Below are 19,353 nucleotides of genomic sequence, written 5' to 3' on the forward strand. Positions count from 1 at the left end.
GTTATTCCTGGACTATCCTTCAGTTTGTATTCCTGCCAGTACTGCTAATTGGAGCACTTTTTCTGCCAAGCCCCTGTGCACAGATTCACAGCCCAGGTGGATTCCTTACCTGGTCACTTTGGACTGTGGATATCTGCAAGGGTAAGCGTACATCTCTGCACTACAGACTCCAACTAACATAAGCCCTGACACAGGCAAAACTTTGTAGCACTAATGCAAATCAAGGGACAAGTTATATACCTTCCAAGCAGCCAGCATCAATGTAGGAGCCTAATTACTGGGAATCAACTGTCTGCTGAGAGACACGTTTAGTTTAGATTTCAAATAGCACATAAGTAAATTAGGGTAGCTTAGGGCAAACTCAATACCCATTGCTGTTCCTTTTGTTTTTATGAAGTTTTTTTTTTTTCAAATGAAAAAGTTTATACGTTATGATGAACTGTTTAGCCTCCGGTAAGAATTATGTTTCTAACCAGCATGAGGAGGTCTGTGCATAAATAACTAGAAACAGGCCTTTGGAGTTATTCCTTTGTTGGTATAGAAGAGGTGACATTAGGAGTGATCCAGCCTTGTAGGAAATGTGTGGAGTGCCATTGTTTTTCTTAACATATTTGTGAAAATGAAGATCAATAAACCTGGACAGGATGATAGTGAAGAAATGATTGCCCAGTAGTATGAGTCTTCCTGGGAGTTTTGTTGGAGATTTACTGATTTTAGGCAAATTATTAAAAAAGAGGGATCCAGAAAGAGAAGTTTTTTTTTTTTTTTTTTTCAGTTGTTGTAATGTTCTTATTTGTACAAGGTAAAGGAATGAAACAATCATAATCTTTTTAATGTAATTTTCTTTGAATGCAGTTGTGTGTAGGTGTCAGGACCTGGGTCTTAACCTGAAAACTCTGCTGTATCTGGTGGTGTCTCTTCTTGCTGAACCAACTGAGATGCTGGACAGCAGCTTGGACAATTCCTTGAATAATCTTGCATTGAACCTTATTTATCTTGAACCTTAAACCCTTCACACCTCCTATTAACTTCCTATTTAGCCATTTATTTGCCCTTCCTGTTTGTCAGATTGTTGTGTGCTCTCCAGCTAACATCTGGTTCTAGTCTTTCCTGCTGCCATTCTTATCTTTGCTACTACTTGTTACCGACCTTTGGCCTGTTCCTCGGCTATGCTCCTGCTTCATCCCAACCTGAAACTACTCATTACCAACCTTTAGCTTGTTACTGACTATGCTCCTGCTTAATCTCTACCTGCTAATGTAACCCAGCTTGCTCACCTCCTGGAGGGGAGATCTTTAGGACTGCAAACTGGTACTGTTGCTATAGCTACTGGCCTCCAAGCTTGACCCCTGGCTGACATTAGGCTTAGGAAGTTAGGATACTAGTGATTGAGACTGAATATTCTGAAGGTTTCTTTCAAATAGTTATCTCTGTCATGAGCTACTGCATGTAGCACTACTCTCGTAGGAGCCACAGGAATACTTCCTAAGTCTTCCCAATAGTTGCCCTGCTGCCAGGCACACAGGCTCATTCACACAGTTCTTCAAGGACATGTCTAGGGGTGTTGTTTTTATTTTTGGAGAACTTGGATAGGGTTGAGGGTAATGGTGGGATACTCTGAAAAAAGAACTATGTACAACTGAGGACTAAGGTATTCTTCAGGACAAGCTATATTGAGGTCAGGGTTTAAAACAAAGAGTAGAATTCAGCTTAGTAGTAGTAGTAGTTAGAGCCACAAGAGCAATGTCCCTTTAAGTAGAATGGATGGACAAATCTCTTCAGGACACCAGCCGGTATCTCCCTTAAATAGACCCGCATCTGACTATAAAGCTCCAGAGGGGTGGCAAGAGAACAAGGTCCCCAAGATCTCTCAAGCATCTGTACTCACAAGGCCCAAGGATAGATGGTAGCCTCATCCCAACTTCCAAGCAAAACCTTTTCATGATACCAGACCAGCCCCTCTTAGTCAGCTCTCTTTAGTTCTGGGGTCTCAGCATTTAGCCCCACAAGTTGCCCACCTGAGGCCTCACTAACAGCATAAGTTGCCTGGGAGGGTGGAGTGCCCTCCAGGCTGGACTCATCCACTCTGGAAAAAGACCCTGAGGTTAGTGTGCTCACAGAATAAATCTCCCAGCATGCCATCTGAGCCTTCTTCTTTGGGATTAGCCAGGGGTACATTAATATTCATGCTGCAATATGCATAGCTTCACACCTATTATCCAGAAACTTCCATATTGTTTCCCAGATACAATGTAACTAGACTGGCAGCAGATGAACACACTGAACATGCCTGTCTAGCAGATTGCAGCTTAACTGATTACAATGAACAAAATATGCTTTTACCTAATAAACCAATATAGCCACACTAACTACAGTATGGCAACTAAATTTACCTATAAAAAAACACTACTAATTCTCACTTATTTTAATTCCTAGCACCTATTTAGGAGGGCGCTACATATACATTGTCTGTAATTCAGTCCTCCAAGCCAGTGTTTTACATTAGATTATTGAAGCCTATGTTTTTCTTCTTTTGTTAAATTATATGTAGCGAGTGTAGGCTTGGTTAATATTTTGGAAATCTTCCATCATTAGAGTATAAAAAGAATCAGTGCCATTTCCTTTACTGGAAACTGTATAGAAGCTGGATCTCTTAAAAAAAACCTTATCCCTGCAAGTTAATGTCATAATGTGCTAGCATTCATCGCACATTACAAAGGCTTACCTTAAAACGAAGACCTCCAGAGCCATGCTTTCATCGATGACAGGGCTTCCATGTTCACCCAGTCTTCCTTGCCGGTTTGTAGGCTCTGGCTGTTTGAATGGCTGAACCGCGATGATGCCACCCCAACGCATGTACACAGGAGTCACGGCTGAATCACGGAGCTCTGAAGGGACAGCATGAGTATGCCGTCTGTTTAGAACACATGCGCTGGTGACATCTCCGGCTGCAGAAACAGTGACTAACTCTTAAACAGTGCACATTTAGGAAATTGTCCTTTTACCTACAGGTAAGCTTTATCATAAGCTTACCTGTAGGTACAAATGCCCAAGTGGCGTTTATTACCGCTTTAAGTTAGATAGTAATGCAAGTGTTTGAGAAATCATCTATTTCAGGATAATCATTCTAGAATAGTGTAATAAATGGGATTTATGATATGATCATATTAATATAGGAAGGAGGATTAAGAATTGTACATCTTTAAAAGGCCAGCAGTTTGGAAGGTTCCCTAAAGATGCACCAGTTTCTTCTCCAAGTACAGAGACTCAACAAAAGGATAAATGGCTTCCTTTCTTGACCTTCTGTGTGCAAGCCTGTGTATGCCTCTGGGGAAAATGCAGAGACCGGTTCAGCATTCTTTGTGTAGCACTGTCCCAGTAGGGCTTGCTGTATGATGACCTGTTGGGCCTCCTCTGATTACCTGCAGACAGTCACTTAGGGTACAATTTACACATTTATCCTTACTCCCAGTGGCTCGTTGCTCAATAAACAGTCCTGGGGTGTTGCTCAATAAACAGTCCAGGGTTTGTATTTATTGTGGAATTTGGATGGGAGAAGGGAATAGTGGGATACTCCAACTGGAACTATGTAGAGTACATTGGATAAGGACAACTCTCACTTGGCCTCACCGGGTTGCTTGTGAAAACAGTCTCCCTGCTTAAGCCATACTGCCACATGTATGGAAATGGTTAAGTCTCCTTCCTCTTTCTCCCCCGCAATAGACTTGGTGAATGTACATTCTCTTCAGGACACTCACTAGCATCCCCTTTACTGACACCTGTCCACTGACTCTTCTAGCTACAAGGGTGGCCCCCCTCAGGTCAGGCATAGATCTGTACTCATTGTACTGCAGAATAAGATCCTCCAGTGTCTCCCCTTTCAGTCATCTTTAAAGGACCTTTGGGTTCAGTTCCTCTATAGCTCTCTCTAGGCCCTCAGGTCGACTACCTGAGGCCGCATGGCACCTCTACAGGGGAGAGGAGGCATTCGCTCCCTTTCTCCGGGACTCTGCTACGAAAGACTCTGACCACATGTGCTCCTGGCATTTATGCAGTATCCCAGCATGCACGGGGGCACTTTTCCTCTGCCAAATCACTAGGGTTGTACTAAATGCCTGTGCACTCATTTGTCAGGTTTCCTCCCACTGTCCAACATGCCTCCCTATTGGACCAGTGCAAAACACTCTGCAGAAAGACTGAATTGCGCCTGAGCACATTGAGCAGACCTCACTAGCAGATCCTGCTCCCTGCATGGCAGAGAACAATATAGATTTATCTGCAATCCCTCTGGTAAGCAGACAGGATTCAAAAACTATACTCTCTCTCTAGCACCTAACTAGGAGGGTGTTACATCTGTACAGAATTGTAAAATATGTCAAAGCTGTAAAAACTGTATAAGAGCCACTGGAGGTGTGCAAACCCCAGAAATAAGCATAGAGTTAGTGGGAACCCCTCATATTTTGCACAGTATGTATGTAGTGATGGTAGGAACTCCTCTTAATGAGAACACTAGGTGTGAACACACAAGAACTCAGCAATGGGATGTTGCAAACTCCTCATAATGAACAAGAAAGGTGTGTAGACCAAGGAAAATCAGCACAGGTATGGTGATAATGGTTCCTAATGGGTACAGCAGGTTTTCCGACTTTTAAACTCAGTGCATAGATGCTGGGAACTCCTCATAATGGGAACACCAGGTGTGCAGTCCCTGCTCTGAGTTCAGGAGTGTTAGGTACTGTATAACTTGTAATCAACAGGTGTGCAGACTAAGGAATTCAGTGCAAGGATGGTGAAAATCCCTTGTATTGGGCACAGAGAGTGTGAAGACCTGGTAACTAAGCAAAGGAATTATGGGATATCTTCATAATGCGCACAGCAGGTGTGCACACCCAGGAACTCGGTGTAGGGATAGTGGTAAAACAAAAAGTATTTTTGCTTTCATATTTTCTGGTGCATTCTACAATATTTTATGTTTCCCTGGGAGCACATTAAAAGTCCTTAATGTCTATGTAGGTTATGGGATGGAGGTGAAGATATTTGTTTTCCATCATATATTTAGATGTCACCATTTAGTGACGAATGTGTTGGATGGTGAGAACCCACTTTTATGGGCACAGCAGGTGTGTAGATGTGGGAATGCAGTGCAGTGATGGTTTGAGCCCCTCATAATGAGAACAATAGATGTGGAAACCCAAGAAACCAGAACAGGGATCTTGGGAACTCCTCATAATGAGCACGAAAGGTGTGTAGACCCAGGAATTCAACACAGGGATGGCGGTAGCCCATCATAAAGTGCTCAGCAAGTGCTCAGACCCAGAAACTCAGTGCAAGGATGGTGGAAACTTCTCATAATGGGCACAACAGGTGTGCAGACCCAATAATTCAGCACAGGGATGGTGGAAATCCCCATAATGAGCATAGCAGGTGTAAAGACCCAGAAACTCAGCACAAGGATGGTGGGAACATTCATAATGGGCACAGCAGGTATGCAAACCTGGGAACTTAGCGTCTCTGAGATATAGAGAAGACTGTCAGGGGATTTAACTCTTTAGCATCCACCAAACACTGAAATATCCATCCTAAGTGATCCAGAACTGATATTACCCTGCATCATCGTCAGAGTCATAGCGCATCCCATGGCAGTTCAATCTAGAGTTAAGAATCTTTTTTTCAAAGATTGATATGTACTGTAGATAAAGACAGACTGGAGCTCTACGCGATCTTTTTAATGTATACAGATTAGTAGCAGGAGAAATTTGATGAAGGAAATTACTACTTTTAAAGCCCCGTACACATGGGCAGAATGTCCAGAGACATTTGTCGGTTCAAAAAGAAATGCCCAACATTCTGCCCGTGTGTATGTCGGTCTGTCCAACAGAAGTTGGCGGTACGGCTGGCTTCTGTCGGACGTGCATGCTGGAAAACTAGCAGCCGACCGACTCCCGATTGGCGCTCTCAGCCAATGGCAGAGAGAGCTAATCAGAGTGTTCCAGCAGGAGGGTTGTCCCCTTCTCCGAACACAACAGCTCAGTGGGATAGATCACTGGACTAACCTTGCATGGTTAGGACAGTGTCTCCAACCGAAACTGTCAGATTTTTTTCGTGTTAGAAAAGAATTGTTACTGTGTACCAGGGTTTACTCAAATATATATATATATATATATATATATATATATATATATATATATATATATATAACAGAAAGGAATTAGCAGTTACCTGCCAGGAGTAGAAAGCCAATTAAATATTTAGTGCTCTCCATGGTGTTACTAAGCTCTGCTCCCTTACTGCTTACAGCTTCGGCCGAGGCTTTGGCTCACTCGTGCAGTGGTGTATGACGGCGGACTGGTGCGCAGGCGCACTAGTACTGATACGTAGTGACCCGGCGGGGGAGCAGAGGGCAGGAAGTAAGGGAGATCGGGGTCATAGCGGCGGTAGCTGCGAGAGAGGAGACCGGAGTGAAACAACCTGGAGGGACGGAAGGAGCGAGGAGCTTCTGTTGACATGCCGATATGCTTGTGCAATAAGGAAGGAAATGTGAGTGCATTTTAACTGTACTGTTTGTCCCTTAATAAAGCGATATTGCCCGAGGTCTGCGTGCGCTTCCCTGTATGACAGTCAGAAACCAGTTCAAGCCATCCACAACTTAGCCCCCAGCTACATTACTAACTTAGTCTCAAAATACCAACCAAACCCTTCTCTTCATGCCTCCCAAGAACTTCAGATTGCTATCTCCCTTGTCACTTCCCCACATGCTCACCTCCAGAATTCTTCCATCCTATGGAACTCCCTACCCCAATATGTCCGACTATCTCCTACTCTGCCCCCTTTTAGGTGATCCCTGAAAACCCTCCTCTTCAGAGAAGCCTATTCTGCCTCCACCTAACAACTGTACTTTCACTTTCTCCATCAGCTCATCCCTAACATTTATTACATTTATTCTATCACTTTACCCTCCCTTTTAGATTGTAAGCCCCAACGAGCAGGGCCCTCTGATTCCTCCTGTATTGAATTGTATTAGAAACATAGAAACATAGAAACATAGAATGTGTCGGCAGATAAGAACCATTTGGCCCATCTAGTCTGCCCAATATATCTGAATCCTATGAATAGTCCCTGGCCCTATCTTATATGAAGGATAGCCTTATGCCTATCCCATGCATGCTTAAACTCCTTCACTGTATTTGCAGCTACCACTTCTGCAGGAAGGTTATTCCATGCATCCACTACTCTCTCAGTAAAATAATACTTCCTCATATTACTTTTAAACCTTTGCCCCTCTAATTTAAAACTGTGTCCTCTTGTGGTAGTTTTTCTTCTTTTAAATATGCTCTCCTCCTTTACCGAGTTGATTCCCTTTATGTATTTAAAAGTTTCTATCATATCCCCTCTGTCTCTTCTTTCTTCCAAGCTATACATGTTAAGGTCCTTTAACCTTTCCTGGTAAGTTTTTTCCTGCAATCCATGTACTAGTTTAGTAGCTCTTCTCTGAACTCTCTCTAGAGTATCTATATCCTTCTGGAGATGTGGCCTCCAGTACTGCGCACAATACTCCAAGTGAGGTCTCACCAGTGTTCTGTACAGCGGCATAAGCACTTCTCTCTTTCTACTGCTTATACCTCTCCCTATACATCCAAGCATTCTGCTGGCATTTCGTGCTGCTCTATTACATTGTCTTCCCACCTTTAAGTCTTCTGAAATAATTACTCCTAAATCCCTTTCCTCAGATACTGAGGTCAGGACTGTGTCAAATATTCTATATTCTGCCCTTGGGTTTTTACGTCCCAGGTGCATTATCTTGCACTTATCCACATTAAATTTCAGTTGCCAGAGTTCTGACCATTCTTCTAGTTTTCCTAAATCCTTTTCCATTTGGCGTTTCCCTCCAGGAACATCAACCCTGTTACATATCTTTGTGTCATCAGCAAAAAGACAAACCTTACCATCGAGGCCTTTTGCAATATCACTTATGAAGATATTAAACAAAATTGGTCCCAGTACAGATCCCTGAGGTACCCCACTGGTAACATGACCTTGTTCTGAATGTTCTCCATTGACTACAACCCTCTGTTGTCTGTCACTCAGCCACTGCCTAATCCACTCAACAATATGGGAGTCCATGCTCAATGACTGCAGTTTATTGATAAGTCTTCTATGTGGGACAGTGTCAAAAGCCTTACTAAAATCTAGATATGCAATGTCTACTGCACCTCCACCGTCTATTATTTTAGTCACCCAGTCAAAAAAATCTATAAGATTTGTTTGACATGATCTCCCTGAAGTAAACCCATGTTGTTTTTCATCTTGCAATCCATGGGATTTAAGATGTTCCACAATCCTATCCTTTAATAGGGTTTCCATTAATTTGCCTACTATTGATGTCAGACTCACTGGTCTATAGTTGCTCGATTCCTCCCTACTACCTTTCTTGTGAATGGGCACGACATTTGCCAATTTCCAATCTTCCGGGACGACTCCTGTTACTAATGATTGGTTAAATAAATCTGTTAATGGTTTTGCCAGCTCACCACTAAGCTCTTTTAATAATTTTGGGTGTATCTCATCAGGACCCTGTGACTTATTTGTCTTCACTTTAGACAGCAATCTTAGAATGTCTTCCTCTGTAAAGACACATGCATCAAACGATTCATTAGTCATCCTTTCAAGTGGAGGTCCTTCTCCTTCTTTTTCTTCTGTAAAAACTGAACAGAAGTATTCATTAAGGCAGTCGGCTAGCCCTTTATTCTCTTCTACATACCTTCCGTCCTTTGTTTTTAATTTAGTTATTCCTTGTTTTAATTTCCTTTTTTCATTTATATATCTGAAGAATGTCTTATCCCCCTTTTTCATAGACTGAGCTAGTTTTTCTTCTGCCTGCGCTTTAGAAGTTCTTATAACTTGCTTGGCCTCTTTCTGCCTAATCTTGTAGATTTCCTTATCTTCATTGCTCTGGGTTTTTTTATAATTACAAAATGCTAGCTTTTTATTTTTAATGATTTGGGCCACTTCTGCTAAGTGGTCTCTTCCTTTTTTTGCTTTTACTGACAAGTCTAATGCAATTTTCTGTTGCCTTCAATAATGCACCTTTTAAGTAGTCCCATTTCTCCTGGACTCCATGTAATCCGTTCCAGTCTGATAAGGACTCATTTATGACTAATTTCATTTTTGAAAAGTCTGTTTTTCTAAAATCTAAAACTTTTGTTTTTGTGTGGTGTGACTCTTTCACAGTTCTTATATTAAACCACACTGACTGGTGATCACTGGATCCCAAGGTTTCGCCTACAATGACATCATATACCGAATCCCCATTTGTGAATACCAGATCCAAAATGGCCTCCCTCCGGGTTGGCTCCTCAACCACTTGTTGCAGAGACAACCCCAGTAGGGAATTTAGAATATCTGTACTCCTGGTAGAACTTGCTATTTTGGTTTTCCAGTTTATATCTGGAAGATTGAAATCTCCCATAATGATAACTTCTCCTTTCATTGTCATTTTAGCTATTTCTTCAACTAGTAGATCATCTAGTTCTTTGACTTGACCAGGTGGTCTATATATCACACCTACACGAGTTACTGCATGATTAGCAAACTGCAACGTAACCCAAACTGACTCTATGTTGGCCTCACCAACTTGTATTAGGTTAGATTTAATGCTATCTTTCACATACAGGGCCACTCCTCCTCCTTTCTTGCCTTCTCTGTCTCTTCTGTATAAAGAGTACCCTGGTATGGTTATGTCCCAGTCATTTCTTTCATTAAACCATGTCTCCGTAACAGCCACTAAATCTACATTCTCAGATGCCATAATTGTCCCAAGTTCATTGATTTTTTTACCTAAACTGCGAGCATTTGTAGACAGGACTCTGAGCTTATCATTTCTTAACCTCTGTGCTTCTGACCTGTTCTGGCATTGTTTCGGGGGGCAATTGGACTCTTGTAATTCCACTCTTTTGCCCCCCCTTCCTAGTTTAAATACTCTTTTGCAAATTCTTGGAGTTGTTCACTAAGTACATTTGTTCCTTTGAGAGAAAGATGCAAACCATCTTTTTTGTACAGTTCCTTTCTATTCCAAGTAGAGCTATCATGAGAAACAAAGCCAAATCCTTGCTCTTGACACCACTTACTAAGCCATATGTTGAACTCCTTTATGCGCCTCTGCCTATCATTCTGAACATTATGCACAGGCAGAACTTCAGAAAATGAAATGGTGGATGCAAAATCCTGTACGTCATTTCCAAGTGTGATAAAAGATTTTTTCACCTCTGACACTTCATTGCAAGCCAGGTCATTTGTCCCTAGATGGACTAGAACATCCACGTCCCCTTCCTGCTTTGCTTGCTTAACAAGATTAATAATACGTCTTCTATCTCGTCTAGCAGTAGCACCAGGGAGACATCTCACAAAACCATTTTCTTTAAGCTCCACACTTCTTATGATTGAATCACCCAGCAACAGCTGCTTCCTTTGAGACTTCACTTTATCTTTTTTGTCCTTGGCTGCAGTCTTGCATACATTAGACATAGGAGTCGATGGTTTCTCACCCTCTGTGCTTGAGTCCATATCCATGTTGTCCTTACATTCTGAGAGTGCTGCAAATGAATTTTGGAGAACCACCGACTGTGGGACATGTCTTCTTTCCACCACTCTAAGTCTTCCAGAACCTACAGTAACCCATCTGCCATTTCTGGGGGTCCTCTGTGGCAGTGGCATTGCAGCAGTCCCAGCTGGAGTTTGTTTAACAGATAAATTAAATATCTCTGATTTCAAAAATGCAATTTCCTGCTGCAGTAAGGAGAATTGTCTACAGATCTGACAGCATCCGAATCTCCAAAGAGTGGAACATGAAATAAATGCAAAACAATTCCTGCACTGAACCAAGTATGCCATTTTAAAGAGGAGAGAAAAAAAAAATAAGAAAATTTGTAAATTTAAGTCAAACAAATCTTACCTTTTTTTTTTTCTTTTTTCCACCTTCCAGCCTACCTCCTGACTATCTCCTGCAATATCTCATTCACTGTACTTAAAATGTTGTACTTGCAATGGAGTACTTGCAGCTAATGAATTAGGCCAGCTAATGAGTATTTCTCTATATATACACACTCCTTCACAGCTCCTCTCCCAGCAAAAAATGTAACACCTTAATGGGCTAGTCTCATTAGCAAATGCACAATAGCAGACACCTGACCAAATTCCTTTCCTCTTCTCAAGCAATGGTCAGCAAAAAGAAACACAGATGAGTTGGTTGCAAACTCCAAGCCAATCTCTTTCAGTATCTCTTCAGTCTCCTGCAATATCTCATATATGTACTTAAAATGTTGTACTTGCAATGGAGTACTTGCAGCTAATGAATTGTAACTGTACTGACTGCCCTCATGTTGTAAAGTGCTGCGCAACCTGTTGGTGCAATATAAATACTGTATAATAGTAAGCAGAAAAAAATCTGCTTCGACCTTTTTTTTCTGTTTGCTTGTAAAGCTTTGAACTTTGGACAGCCTACTTAGAATGGCCAATAGGAAGGACTTTGTTATGTGCCAGTCCCATCCATCGCAAATTCGGGTTCACAGCAGCCATTTGTCAGTGTGAGTTGAAGTAGTTTAGGGAAAGCTGATAGTCTGGGAGTATGTAGAGTTAGGCCAGCTATAGATGAAGCAATTTTATTGGCTACAACACTGACTGTGTTGATAGGGGAATCCCTCCTGTGGAGCCATTGTGTTCTCCCAGTGGTGGGAGGGGGGGGGGGGTTGAGGCCAAGGCAGCTGTTCCTGCTGGCAGAACACAGTGATTACTGCTAGCGGGTATATTAGCCGCTGGCAATAGTTGTGTGTAAAATCCGACAGGCTGGTTGTACCCATGTTGATTGCTTGATCAGCTTGTGTACATTCAGCCTGCCCATAGATGGTTTGAATCTCAGCCACTCCCTGCTAGGTGTTTGAGCCATCTATGGCTGCCTTTAGTTGCTGTTTTTGTGTGCTTCATTGTGTAAACTGCAGTGTGGTGGGATGTACCCCCTGTATTCATCGTTCAGTCTCTTGAAGTTTTTTTATTTTTTCATTAACTGCTAGCTTAGGGTCAAGCTGTGACAATGATACTAACCTTCTGGCCGCTGTTAGGCAGAGAAAGCTCACACACTTACTTTGCCTGGAACAAGTCCTTAACCTGGTGGTACAGTGACCTCCAGTTAAGTACCCTGGCTCCAATAAGGCACTGTGGCAGGCCAATGTTCACCTGGTAGTAAAGCAGCGTCAACACAAGCTGTCTGCCAACCAACTCATGTTTGGCATCCTCACATGCTGAAATTGAGCAATAGCCATGCTGCAAAGGCTGCACTAGCAACAGCGTGCCACCAACGACTTCTGGAACAAGTCCTTAACCTGGTGGTACAGTGACCTCCAGTTAAGTACCCTGGCTCCAATAAGGCACTGTGGCAGGCCAATGTTCACCTGGTAGTAAAGCAGCGTCAACACAAGCTGTCTGCCAACCACCTCATGTTTGGCATCCTCACATGCTGAAATTGAGCAATAGCCATGCTGCAAAGGCTGCACTAGCAACAGCGTGCCACCAACGACTTCTGTGCCATTTCAGTATGATTACATGATCTAGGAAGTTTCAGTTTCTGTATGTCACAGTACATGTTGGCATTCATGGTTCCCTCAATGAACTGTAGCTCCCCAGTGCCGGCAGCACTCATGCAGCCCCAGACCATGACACTCCCACCACCATGCTTGATTGTAGGCAAGACACACTTGTCTTTGTACTCCTCACCTGGTTGCCACCACACAAGCTTGACACCATCTGAACCAAAAAGGTTTATCTTGGTCTCATCAGACCACAGGACATGGTTGCAGTAAACCATGTCCTTAGTCTGCTTGTCTTTAGAAAACTATTTGCGGGCATTCTTGTGCATCATCTTTAGAAGAGGCTTCCTTCTGGAATGATGACAGCCATGCAGACCAAGTTGATGCAGTGTGCAGCGTAGGGTCTGAGCACTGACAGGCTGACCTTCCACCCCCTTCAACCTCTGCAGCAATGCTGGCAGCACTCATACATCTATTTCCCAAAGACAACCTCTGGAAATGACGCTGAGCACGTGCACTCAACTTTTTGGTTGACTATGGCGAGGCCTGTTCTGAGTGGAACTGCTGTGTGGTCTTGGGCACCATGCTGCAGCTCAGTTTCAGGGTTTTAGCAACCTTCCTATAGACTAGGCCATCTTTATGTAGAGCAACAGTTCTTTTTTTCAGATCCTCAGACAGTTATGTGCCATGAGGTGCCATTTTGACCTTCCAGTGACCAGTATGAGAGAGTGAGAGCGATAACATCAAATTTAACACACCTGCTCCCCATTCACACCTGAGACCTTGTAACACTAATGAGTCACGTGACACTGGGGAGGGAAAATGGTTAATTGGGCCCAATTTGGACATGTTCACTTGGGGTTGGGGTGTGCTTACTTTTGTTGACAGCAGTTTAGACATTAATGGCTGTGTGTTGAGTTATTTTGAGGGGACAGCAAATTTACACTGTTATACAAGCTGTACACTCACTACTTTACATTGTAGCAAAGTGTCATTTCTTCAGTGTTGTCACATGAAAAGATAGAATACTCACTTTTGTGAGATACTGTATATCAGGAAGGTACCAGCTTTTATAACGTATGTCTAGCTATAGAGAAATTGACTTACTCTAAATCCTGAATGAGAAGGACATTTTATTTGAACAGTCAGTTGTATGTAGTATGTTACAAAGCATTCGGAAACATATCCTATACCCTAATCCCTGTAGCTGTATAACCAAACAAAAGTGCTTGTAAGTGATGTAATTCTAATCATAAGTGAATCACAAAGCCATGGGCCACAGATTATATCCATAAAAAGGCTCTTGTAATGCACTTACCTATATTGGAAGCTAAACACAGGGTATCCAAATCTTTATAACAGGGTCATAAGGAAAGCACCCTCTCCACCCTTGTCCTGCACTGCCCTAATCATGAAATGTTTTTCATTGGACCCTGTGTATTTTGTTTGAACAGTCTAAAAAAATATATAATGGTATAAAAAAAATCACCAGTACCACTCTACAGGGTTTTGACCAAGAATACTATAACATTTCTGGGGAAGCATTTCATCATAATGTTATATTCTAAACAACATGGGAATATTTAAAGGTTGGCTACCCACTTTTATCTGCATTTTGCATTACCCAAGACACATGAAAACCTAGAGCATCCTCCTAGTAGGTGCATTATTTTCAGCACTAGAAGTCTTACTGAGAATGCCAGTAATTTGATAGGCTCATATTTGAAACCTAATGTGTTAAGTCCACCTGTCAGGGACTCAATACCCTGCGCAGGCGCACTGGCGCCGCTAACCGGCGAATGCCTATGCGCATGCGCTGAGGCTACCATGGGTAGTTTGCGGCTATCTTGCGTTCGTGCGAACACGCACGCAATCCACTTTTGGTGCCAAACGACCTATTTAAAGCCAGTGATCACTCTGAGTCATTACTGTGTGATCATCAGCTCTCCTGTACCCTGTGCCTGTTATTATTCTGCTGTTCCTGTTTACCTGACCCGGTTTGTCTTTGGATTCTGATTACCTGCTGCCCGCCCTGACCTTGGCTTGTCCTGACTATCCTCCTGCCTTATCCTGATCTGTTTATCTGCTACCGGCTATTGGTCCTGGACCTGCTCCTGGTTCAACCAGGGAATCCGGGGGACCGCGACCTGGTGTTAGCAAGCAGCCAAGTCCATCCCCACCATCTGGGGCCCTGGTGAAAACCGGATAACACTTAGACTCCACGCCTCTGGTGAACCTGTGCCACGCCAGTTACCCGGTAAGCCACTCCTCTTACGTCAGGCTCTGCCACATCACCCCGTGACACCACCCTTGTATATAAAATATAGTATCCATTTACTGAAGATTATGGCTTTGTCACAGGATGCACTTTTGGTGGCCATGGATATCCCTTAATAAATGTGCTCCCATTAGTATTGTAAGATGATGTCCATAATATCTTTCTTATACTTCAACAAGGTGTTTAATAAGATATGAGTAAGGGTGTGCACCAAAGCTTTTTATAGGCTTTTATATAATGCACAAATAAAGCATTTAATTTATAAAAATTGAGTGTATTGAGACATTTGTGGTACCTTTAAAAAATATTTGGTTTTGTAGGCCATGGTTTTGGAATGGGATGTCCAACAGGATGTGATGGTCAGTTGGCCAGGAACGTTTAGCCACATAATGTAATAGGCAGCTTTAGCACACAAAACATGACTATTTCATATCCAAATTATTATGATTGGTGCTCAGTTGAATGTTTATGGACCAACAGATTGTTGTCTTACGTCTGCCAATGGTCAGCAAAGTGGTGGTTGAAAAGCTCTCTAGGGTTCAGGCTGGTGGCATGTAAATCATACATGTGATCAGATTTAGAATTCTTGGTAGTAATTACACAAAAAGATGATTCTTCATTGTAAAAGGGGTGCATTTTTGTGCAGAATGTTTGTTTTATTCACAAAGAAGAAAATAATGTCACCTTCAAGAAGACAATCTATCACCGACACAACATTCTTCAAGAAAAGCCAACTTTCAGAAGGAAAAAATCCTATGTATTTCACTGGATGGTGTCATGAGGGTTCATTCTGCAGTCCAAATGATTAATGTTCAGATGTTTCCAGGGAACTATGTTATGTTAGAGTGTCACCAAAGAGTTGCACTGTGGACCCTAATATATAAATCTGTGCCTCATCCTATATCAATTAGTAAGGGATTGCATATGAAGATGGACTTAAATGGCACACCATATTCTTACATCAGTTTTAAGAATGTCTAAAAATAATTTATTACAATTTCTTTAAAAACATTCCATAATAGCGAAAAGGGGATATGCCCCTGTGGTGTTGTTTGTCCATTTTTGCTATCACATTAAGGAATACCCTGATTGGGGGTTTTAAGTTGCAATAATCTTGCTGGTCAAATTATTTTCAACCATGAGGATGGCCGTCCAGTTTTGTACTAATAATCTGTATTTATGTAATTTCGCTATTATGGAATGTTTTTTAAAGAAATTGTAATAAAATTATTTGTAGACATTCTTAAAACTGTTGTAAGACTATGGTGTGCCGTTAAAGTCCATCTTCATATGCAATCCCTTACTAATTGTTATAGGATGAGGCACAGATTTATATATTAGCGTCCACAGTGCCACTCTGTGGTGATACTCTAACATAACATAGTTCCCTGGAAACATCTGAACTCAATCATTTGGACTGCAGAATAACCCATCATGACCTCACTAAACAGGACATTTCTATACTTCTTTAATGTTGACCTAAACATTTTTCCTGCTTGTTTTGTAGTTATAATTTGAATAATGCCCCATTTAAAATGACAGCTTATTCACCTATTTCATAGCCACTGTCCTTTACTTGTGTAGCAGTAAGCAAGTTAGTACCAGCAGCAGAGATGAGGTCAGCACAGATGCAGATGAGACAGCCTGAGTGGCTTCAATGGAAGAGATCCAGTAATTATAGTGAGGGACGTAGGTGTAAACTCCAGGCCGGTTAGGTTCAGCGCATCCATATCCCCAGCTGACGATGCCAGCTTGGTACCAGCGACCATTAACTTGACAGACGAGGGGACCTCCAGAGTCTGCCTGAAAGAGAAAATATCAATCATCAGCTGGATTTCTACTATAATGCATGGGTGTCCAACCTGCGGCCCTCCAGCCGTTGCGGAACTAAAAGTCCCATGAGTCAATGCAAGGCTAGTCCCTTGTGGCATTGCAAGGCTAACAGTTGCAAACATGGCTCCCAAAGGCAGAGGCATGATAGGACTTGTAGCTTTGCAACAGCTGGAGGGCCGCAGGTTGGACACCCATGCTATAATGGATTTAAATGGAACTGGACCAATTAGAAGGTGTTCTGCAACACCAGGTTACTTTAATTTTGAATGGCATCTCTACAATAAGATTAATTAATGGTGATGAACTGGATATGATTGGGTCAAAGGGGACATTTTTTAAATAATTTTTTTGAGAAATATATGTACAGAAGAGAGGACAGAGGAAACTAAAGCAAGTTAGTCACTGTTAGAGACTCCAGGGTTTTTTTTTTTTTTTTGGGGGGGGGGGGGTAAACATGGCTCTTTCAACCATGTGACCCTTTCCAAGAGGGTGTCCAAATATAGCAATCTTAACCATCTTGACAGTTCTACACTGGTCTGAATTAGTTACATTTCACCAAACTCTTTTAATCTACAGAAGTGTCCTATCTCTTGATGTTCTCTGCAGCTACTTACTATCACCTACAAATGTGACTCCTTTCTTGCTTGAATGGACATCTCCAGCTACATTTACTCAAAAATGTATGTGTATATATGTAAGGGAACCGCGACACACACTGTGTTTGTGGGCTTCCGTCAGCTTCCTCCAGTTTTGAACATAGATATCAGATATTCCAGCCTCCCTACATACAAAAGTAGCCTGAACTTAGCTTGTATCTATCCGAAAACATCAACTTTATTGAACAGTCTCACACAATATATACACACACATGAGGACATCCCCCTCCTGATCAAATTACCCCAGCAGGTCAGGGGTTGCCTGATTACATTATCATATGCAGATAAAATTGTATACAGAAATATAATTAACCTGAACTAATTATCTATCCATCTGGACAGAAACAATATGTGATTTCATTAACAATGGGACAGACAGGCTTAACAGAATACACATTACACCTCAATACACATATAATAGGAAGAGACCACCAGTGACAGACTGTCTGTCTCTGACATTGAAGAACGTGGAACAGAGGCCAATGTGACCAGCTCATTCAATGAACATGTTCACAATCAAACAGACCAGGAATAGTCTCCATATATTTCTTGAGATATATGGTTGATAAATATTACTGTCCGATTTTAAGTAATTCAAACCATATTCTCAGTGTCCCTTAAGTACCTGTCTATCATTTCCTTGGTCACCCTGAGTCCCTAATAGACACAGGGTGACTTACACATAAGAGGGGCCTAGGGAGCTGAGACAGAGATTCCCCAACCTCTCTAAGATAAGCTGGGTTCCACAGGCCCCCCCAACCCAACCAAAGTGACTCCCGTCACAATATTTTTTGGCTCTAATTTTTTTATATTTGAAAAAAAAATTCACATTTTTTCTGGTTAGATAAATAACATATTGAATATTCATATTTTCATCTCCTTTCGAACCCACCAGATAGTATTTCCCTATTAATTTCTCTATACCTCTTGCTGAAAAAGACGAAACTGTACACGGCTTTTCCTTTTGGCTTGAAAAATCTATTAATTCGCACTGAGAGCTGACACATTTCGCATCCTGGGGGTTATCAAAAAATATACATTGGGAAAACTTTAAAAAAAACTTTGAAAGGGAGGCACTATAAAATAATCTTCCTAATAGTCCCAATATCTTGTTAGGCACAGCACATGATAGGAGGAAGGGACATTACTGCTTCTCTGGGTCTCTAATACAAATGATCTTGCTGGCTGAAGAGCAGCTTCCACATGAATCCCATAGGTATAGCATATGCCCAATTACATTAGTCCAAGCTGGATCAATATAGCTATGCAATAAAATCCATACCTGGAATTAAGATTTAAGTTTGAAGCTTGCAAACTGTAGTTGAATGTATGTATGTGCAATATTTATAATATTCATTTTAAGAGTATTCATAACCCACCTGGCAGGAATCTTTGTTTCCAGACTGATACCCAGCACAGATCTGGTCACTGGAGACAATCGCGTTGGTACCGTTCTGGTACATTGTGTTACATGCGCTGTTGCTGATAAGTGGTACCATCACCTGCTGGAGGGTTTTTGGGTACCCCAGTGGCACTGCAAAAACAAGATCATCATAACACTGTGCTTTCAGGTCAACAGACAACAACATCCAACCTTAGAAAAAGATACATTTGTGATGATTTCTTACTAGTTTCTAGTGCTATAGGGTTAAAGCGGAGTTCAAGTCATTTTTGTGTTTATTAGAAGTCAGCAGCTAGATAAAGTGTACATACTTACCTGTCCCAGGATCCAGCGAAACCCTCAGTTTTCTCCCTCTCCTCTCCCCGGCAGGGCATTACAAGTGTGGTCACCCAGCTGTGACAGCTTGCAGGTCCATAACTGGGTGCGCACTGCGCCTCCTCAATGGTCGAGCAATCTTCCGGAACCTGTGACGTATCCCATCGGATTGCGGGAAGAGAGGGGGAGAGGAGAACTTCCGCTCGAGTAGCCTAGGTGGCCGTCAAAACTAGGTACTTGCCCCCCCCCCAAAAAAAAAATGACATGCCAAATGTGGCATAGAAGGGGGGAGGA

General features: G+C 42.1%; 1 protein-coding gene across 1 annotated transcript in view; it reads right to left on the minus strand.

The window, feature by feature from the left end:
* Positions 1–1,962: 1,962 nt before the first annotated feature.
* LOC309558481 (serine protease 33-like) overlaps positions 1,963–19,353 on the minus strand; it is a gene marked incomplete at both ends in the record, with an annotated part of 38,151 nt that continues 20,760 nt past the window's right edge. The window contains 4 exons of the mRNA XM_082261552.1: positions 1,963–2,086; positions 2,726–2,967; positions 16,456–16,656; positions 18,722–18,876. Of these exons, the coding sequence (XP_082117678.1) occupies positions 1,963–2,086; positions 2,726–2,967; positions 16,456–16,656; positions 18,722–18,876 (722 nt within the window). The remainder of the gene's footprint in view (positions 2,087–2,725; positions 2,968–16,455; positions 16,657–18,721; positions 18,877–19,353) is intronic.

Source organism: Pelophylax lessonae (genome assembly GCF_965119305.1).
Source record: "Pelophylax lessonae genome assembly, chromosome: 6".
In the NCBI taxonomy this organism is placed as follows: domain Eukaryota; kingdom Metazoa; phylum Chordata; class Amphibia; order Anura; family Ranidae; genus Pelophylax; species Pelophylax lessonae.